The 7,199-nt window shown below is 38.7% G+C and overlaps 1 protein-coding gene across 1 annotated transcript; it reads right to left on the minus strand.

Moving 5' to 3' along the window:
- Nucleotides 1-5,490: 5,490 nt before the first annotated feature.
- On the minus strand, nucleotides 5,491-6,114 carry LOC114265047 (uncharacterized). Its single transcript, XM_028205787.1, has one exon. It carries the CDS (start codon nucleotides 6,112-6,114, stop codon nucleotides 5,491-5,493), a length of 624 nt encoding a protein of 207 aa, XP_028061588.1.
- Nucleotides 6,115-7,199: the final 1,085 nt, after the last annotated feature.

The raw sequence follows: 7,199 nt of genomic DNA on the forward strand, positions 1-7,199 counted from the left end.
TGCAAAGGCTCGAACCTAAGGCATCAAGTGGCACTCTACCAAAGCATGGTAAGGGATAAAATATGGCATGCAAACACACATTTTTCAGCTCTGAAATGATATGCAAGATGGTCCCGAATCATGCAAATATGTCACACAATGCATGCAAGATGGCCCGAATACCGAAACTAGTGAAATGCGTTACACTAGAGGTATACAAAGCAATACACAAATGGCAAAACCAGCCCCAAACAGACCCTAGGCAGGTCCAAGACAGTGGGAAAATGGCCTAAGATGATGGCTCAACATGCATAGAAATGAAGCTCATGCTAAGGCTCAAAATAAGGCATGCAAGCACAACTCTTAAACATATTGAAGGAGTGATGAACATGAGAATATGGAAACCTTATATGCTCTGAAATATCATGCTTGATGATGCCAAAACATATCAAGGGCCCAAACAACGCATGCTAGTGGACCTGATATGCGAAGCTAGTGAGCTTAAATTGAACTATGGCCATATACAACAATGCATGCATGACCCAAAACACTTAAAAAAGAGCTAAGGAAGCCCAAAATATGGATAAAATTAGTTTGGATCATGGCCAAAATATGCTAGGAAAGAGGGCCAAAACATCATGCAACACAAGCTAGTGAACCATGATTTACACTACAACCATATGAAGCACATGAGAGGCCACCAAACCAGTCAAAAACAGAATCATGGCATGTCCAATGAAGCCCAAAAACCCACCGAAATATAGTCCATACATGCAAGAATGATAGGCTCCTTTGATAGGCCATAAAGAGGGTTGTTTTACACATGCAAGATGGACATCCTAAATGACAAAATCAGCTCTGGACAGAGGTTATGAAGGCCCTAAAACTCACTGAAAAGGGCTTGAAATGTGACTTGGAAACATGCAAGTATAGGCTCCTTTGTTAGGCCCAAAATGCTAGAAAACAAAACAAGGGGTGAGAGGGTCACCCCTCTCTGATTTTGGTGCTCCAAAACATATAATAACCACTAAAAATCTGCTGGATTTCAGTGGTAAAAAAGGCCAACAAAGCTCAACACAAAGGCCCTATTGCATGGCTTAAAACAAAGGGAAATGAAGCATGCAAGGGGGTAGATGACCCCCAACAGAAAAATAATCTTAAACAAACATGTTAAGGACCTCAAAATAAGACTTTTTTCAGTTTATGACAAAGCCCAAATATGCTTTCAAACTAGGCTAAGAGATGGAACAAAACAATGCTAAAAAGAGGGAAATAGAGTGTTACCCTTGTAGCCAAAGAGACCAGCAGCTTCTGGACCAAAATAGCACACCTTCAACCTCTGAAAACCAGCTTCAAGGTGCTTAGGTTGATGATGGAAGTGTTATGCTAGGAGATGGTATGCAAAGGGGTCAAGAACTATGCAACTTTAGAGCCCAAGTGTAAAGATATAGAGAGGGAGGTGTATATGCCTTAGACAAATTTTCTGAACCTTTGCAAATGAGGGAGAGGGTTTCTCTTATAGAGGAACAAAGGTCCAAGCTTCTTCAAGAAGCTTGTGCAAAGGTCCAAGCTTCTTGAGGAAGCTAGAGCAAAAGGGTCAAGCTTCTTCAAGAAGCTAAAAAGGGTCAAGCTTCTCTTAGAAGCTTAGAGCAAAGGGCCAAGCTTCTTTAAGAAGCCAAAACAAGGTTGCCAATCCTCCATACACGTGTATGGAGGATGTAGTCTGTGCCCTCCAGCTGGCACAGCTGGCACACACTCACGGAGACAGAAAAAAGGGAAAAGTAGGCCGACCAGTTCAAGTGGTCGGCCAACCACCTAGCCTAGTTGGCCGACTAGTTCAAAAGGGTCAAGTTGATGAATGGTGGTCGGCAGCCTCAATTGGTGGTCTCCCAATTCAATGCAAGCCAGTGGTGTGGTGGGAGACCAGCAATTGTGGCTCAAAAAGTCAAGGAGACCAGCTACCTGACAAGAAAAATCAGCTGGCAGGGAAAAGTGATCTCTAAGGAGAAAATATGGTCTCCTACCCTAGTACCACCTTTCAAACAATGAAAATAGGGTCTATGCCAAAAATGAACCAAGACGGATGTAAAACAAGGGTTCGGGGGCCAAAACGCGCGGCCGGAGGCCCCAAAAACTGACTATTAAGCATCGAAAGTGGTGTGCGACCACGAAGGTGGTCTCCCGGGCCACAGTGTCCCTCTAGAGAGAGGAAACAAGGTGTGTGCCAAAAACCGAAGCAAACAGAGAAAGTTAAGCGGTCCCGAACCAAGGTGCACGGCCGACGGCTTCGAAAATCGAAAACTGGTCTCCAAACGGGAACAATGGTCTACGACCACGAAAAGTAGCCTACGGCCACTAAGAGATGGTCTACGAGACCTCTCCCTTCCTTTGAGAAGAGGGAACAGAACCTAGTTCGCAAATCGAGGCAAAACACAAAAGAGTCTCGAAGTCTAGAGGCAAGGCTCTCTGCCGAGACTCCGTAACCTTAGAACGAGCACAACATGCACTTTCACTGAGCACTTAATCAATGACATCTGAGTCTTAAGGTCGGTCAAAAATGGGGTGTCTACAATCGGCCTCTACTAATCGTGATGTGATTTTTATGTATAGTATATGCTCATGTTCTAATTATTATGCTAACTTACTATGTGAGGCACACAAGTATAGACAATTTCATCCACTTTGGAATGCTTTGTTTTCATGTTTGTTTGAAAATATTTTTGAATATGTGCTACTTGAATGAAAAGCAAGCTCATATATACATTTATCAAGTCATTCCAACTTAAGCGAAATAGCCTTTATCCACAAGCATTCAAAAAGATATTTCAAATAAGCACGTAGCCTCATGGTATTATGCTTGATATGGTAACATAAACACTCATGCAATATACTAAAGCAAAAATGCTCACTTAGTACTTAACCGAGGCAAGCCAAAGGAAATAAAATAATTAAAAAAATGCATGGTCCTAAATATGCAAAGTGACTAATGTGACACATACGAAAATGCAACTACTAAGTTCGGTTTATTAACATGTCATATGGATCAACTCAAAGCATGCGGTAACGCACGTATTCAAGTAAATAGGAAATGACAATGATATTAGAATGATAAACCGAATTTGATGCATGCAACAATGGATACAAAGCATAGCCATGATATGAAACGAAAAATATGATGCTACCACGATAAGCATATAAATAAAAGGAATGAAGAAATGGAGGTCGGAAGACATAAAAATATTACAAGTTTGTCCTCGCACAAGAGAGTCCGAATGAGTGTTGTAATTAACTAATTACTACAACATATTGAATAAACTAAATCAATTAATTATTACAAGTTCTAATGAAAGTAAAGCAACTAATTAATTACAACATATGAATCTAAAAGCTGTTAATCTAATTGATTTGGACGGGAGGTGAGGAATCGCATGTGGGCAACTAAGAACATCCTCCGAAACCTCTCTGTCTACTGCTAGAATCTGCTCTGTTCGTAGTCTGAAAATAATTATGTTTTGGCTCTAGATTTTTCTTTATTCTGCTATAAAAATGCCACTGCTTGTACAAAATAGGTGGGTGGCCGGCCAGCCTAATATAGTGGTCGGCTGTACAGAATGATGGTCGGCCTGCCACTACTTCTAGAGAATACCCTGTTGCAACAGAGTTGAAATAGAGCAAAAACAGAGTATTTTCAAGAGATGTTTATCTTCTCTACCCTTCCCTATCATGAAGATGATCAAGGGAGGAGCAAATTCAATTATCAAATCATCAATTATTGCAAATTTGTTGCATGATGACCTTAGGAATGATAGGAAAAGAGCTCAATAAATGGAATGAAAGATAAACAATACCTCATCCCTATCATGAAGTTTTCTCAATGGAAGGAATAGACTTGCCTCATGAATCATCAAACATCATAACAATAGTATGCGATGATTCAAGACACAATAGGTTCAGTGTAACGTCCGACTGAACCTAACTAAATTTTATTGCCTTTTTATCTTTTTTATTCCAATTTTATTAGCTTGTTTTACTTTAATTTTCCATTTTCTTATCTTTTCTTCATTTTTGTCCAAAGGTGATGATTACGTCCACTAAGTCCAATGCAATAAAGAAGTAACAAGCATAACTTATGTCATGACCCAAACCCAGTACCCAAAGGTTTGATGTCGTAACAAGATAATAAAAATAAAATAATTCTAAAATTACTGTATTAGTAGCACAAGCGGATAACTTATAAATAAATAAAATAAACAAACAAATGGGTACCAAAAGTTTATTAAAAGAAACAAAAATAGTCATTTGGGCTATTTATTTTATCACAAAAGTTCGATTTGAAATACAGATAGTAAAAAAAAATAAGCGATTTATTCCCTATCTTGATCTCGCTAAATCTCGTCACCTAAAAGGGGTAACAGCTAAAAGCACATAGCAGAGTGAGAAATATTATACTGTGAGTATAGGGGTACAAAATAGCCATGAATAGTTATTTAAGCTAAAACATTAACATAATTTAAGTTGAATAAACAAATTAATTAAGTGGCAGAAACTGAAATACAGAAGTTACGTAAATAACTATAACCACGGTACAAAACATAACAGAACAAAAGTCGCTGGAGTGAAACATAACAGGGGTCAATGGATCCATGACACACAGAGGACCACAAAGTGGCCAAACAGAAGCCAATGGTTTATTTAAGTTCCCTAAGGCGTGGGACTCCCGTGGTGGTACTTACAGAATATAATTGTTTATAAAATCATTGTCAAATAATTTCTAAAATTTAAACAAACATATCCATGGGTTTCAATTTAAGCAAATAGAGTTCAGAAAATAATCCATGTAATTGAGACATTAACATAACCACAAAACATAAATTATACAAAATAAATTGTGGTAACTCAAAACATTCGTAAAATATATTATGGTAACTTAAGGTATAATATAACTCACCTTACTATTGACCCTTAGCCTTCACTTTCCTATGATTGTCTCGTTATTCTCTGCTACTAGTACGTTGCTCCTAAGTTATTTGTATCTTTCCTATGTTTTCGAAGCTCCGTCAGTTGCTCCCTATTTATAGTTGGTGATTGCTTGGTTTCTAATTAAGTGGATTGCTCAAAATTGGCCACCTGTCTAACAAGTGCCATTTTCCCCTTCTATTAGGATGATTCACCTTAGCTATATTATTTAGTCACCATCCTATATATAAGGATGGTGATCAACCTTTGATTTAATTCGCATTTGGCCCAAGTTTGTAATAATCTAATTAGATTACATTTTATCACCTACAACCATAACATTAATTATTTTATTTTATTGTTATTATGATCGTGATTGGTTATGGTATTAATTACATATTTAGGGTGCATTATTATTTATTTATTAGTTTATATATATATATATTCTATTCATACGTAATTGATCTAATCACGATATTGAATTAAATTAAAAGAAATTCGGGTGTCACATTTCTCCACTCCTTAAAAGAAGTTTGTCCTGAAACTTGCCATACCTTACTTTTCGAAGAGGTGTAGGTACTTGGCCCGCATTTGACTCTCAGTTTCCCATGTCGCTTCTTCAACTCGATGATTCCTCCACAAAACTATTGCAAGGGGTATAGTCTTGTTTCGAAGGATCTGATCACGACGATCGAGAATTTGCACAGGTTGTTCTTCATGAGAGAAGTCTTCTTGAACCTCCAAGTTCTCATAATCGACAACATGCTCTGGATCTCGAAGATATCGACGAAGCATCGAAACGTGAAACACGTTGTTGACATTGGACAGTTCGGGTGGAAGTGCAAGGCGATATGCCACAGAACCAATCCTTTTTAGTATCTCGAATGGTCCGATGTAACGTGGGTTTAACTTTCCTCGTTTTTCAAATCGGATAACCCCTCTTGTGGGTGAGATCTTTAAAAACACATGATCTCCTATTTGAAATTCTAAGTCCCGTCTTTGTGTATCAGCATAGCTTTTTTGGTAGTTCTGAGCAGTGCAAATTCGCTGTTGGATGAGTTGAATTTTATCACTTGTAATTTGCACGATTTCAGGTCCTAGCAGTTTTCGATCTCCGACTTCCATCCAACACAAAGGTGATCGGCATCGTCTTTCATACAGTGCCACGCATGGTGCCATTTCGATGCTTGCATGATAGCTATTATTATAGGCAAACTCCACCAAAGGTAGGTGATCGTCCCAATTACGTTTGAGGTCTAGCATACACACATGTAACATATCTTCTAAAGTCTGGATTGTTCTTTCGGATTGCCCATCAGTTTGTGGGTGATAAGCCGTGCTAAACTTCAGAGTGGTTCCCAAAGCTTCTTGCAATTTGTTCTAGAAGTGAGACACGAAGCAGGGGTCTTTATCAGATACGATTGAAACTGGGGTGTTGTGTAAACGAATGATTTCCTTAATGTACAAAGTGGTGAGCTTAGTAAGGGAGTACGTGATTCTGATTCGCAGAAAATGCGCTGACTTCGTCAATTGATCTACGATAACCTATATTGCGTCATTCTTTGAGACTGATTGTGGTAGCCCGACCACGAAGTCCATAGTAATGGGCTCCCATTTCCATTTAGGAATGGGGAGTGATTTCAACATTCTTGCAGGTCTCTGATGTTTTGTTTTAACCCGTTGACAATATAGGCATTTAGAGATGTGGCTTGCTATGTCTTTCTTCATTCTTGTCCACCAGAAGCGTTTCTTCATCTGGTGATACATCTTTGTATTACCAGGTGTAGCTTGCTTTTTCGTGCCCCATTTCGGAAGACAAAATAAGCCTTACAGTATCGGACTCCAACGGTTCTAAATCTAATCTCACAAGTGCAATATGAAATTGATAAACACCAAAGAGTCCAAATCCGGCAAATCTTTTGGAAAATCGATTTTGAATCAAATTGCCAAAAATGGACTACTTTGCTATATACAGAGTCACTACCTAAATATTTTTGGGAAATCTAGGAAACCCATGACTCGTGCCAAAGGCCATGTGTCCGTCATCACCAAGATTGTCTCGGTTCGGGAACTTAGGTACGAGAGGGGAAGGTCATGAATGCATTTGAGTACCCCCGCTCACTCGATCAAAGATTGGCCTCTACTAATCATGATATTAATCTTATTTACATTATATGTTCTTGTTCCGGTTTATTAGGCTAGAATTACTATGTGATGCACACACGTAAGTATAGACTAACTTGCAAGAATTAGAACACTTTGAG

Source organism: Camellia sinensis, chromosome 4, assembly GCF_055761805.1.
Source record: "Camellia sinensis isolate YWXY chromosome 4, ASM5576180v1, whole genome shotgun sequence".
Classification (NCBI taxonomy): domain Eukaryota; kingdom Viridiplantae; phylum Streptophyta; class Magnoliopsida; order Ericales; family Theaceae; genus Camellia; species Camellia sinensis.

Excerpts from the sequence above, each read along its gene's own strand:
- LOC114265047 (XM_028205787.1), bottom strand. The coding sequence starts at position 6,114 with ATGGCACCATGCGTGGCACTGTATGAAAGACGATGCCGATCACCTTTG.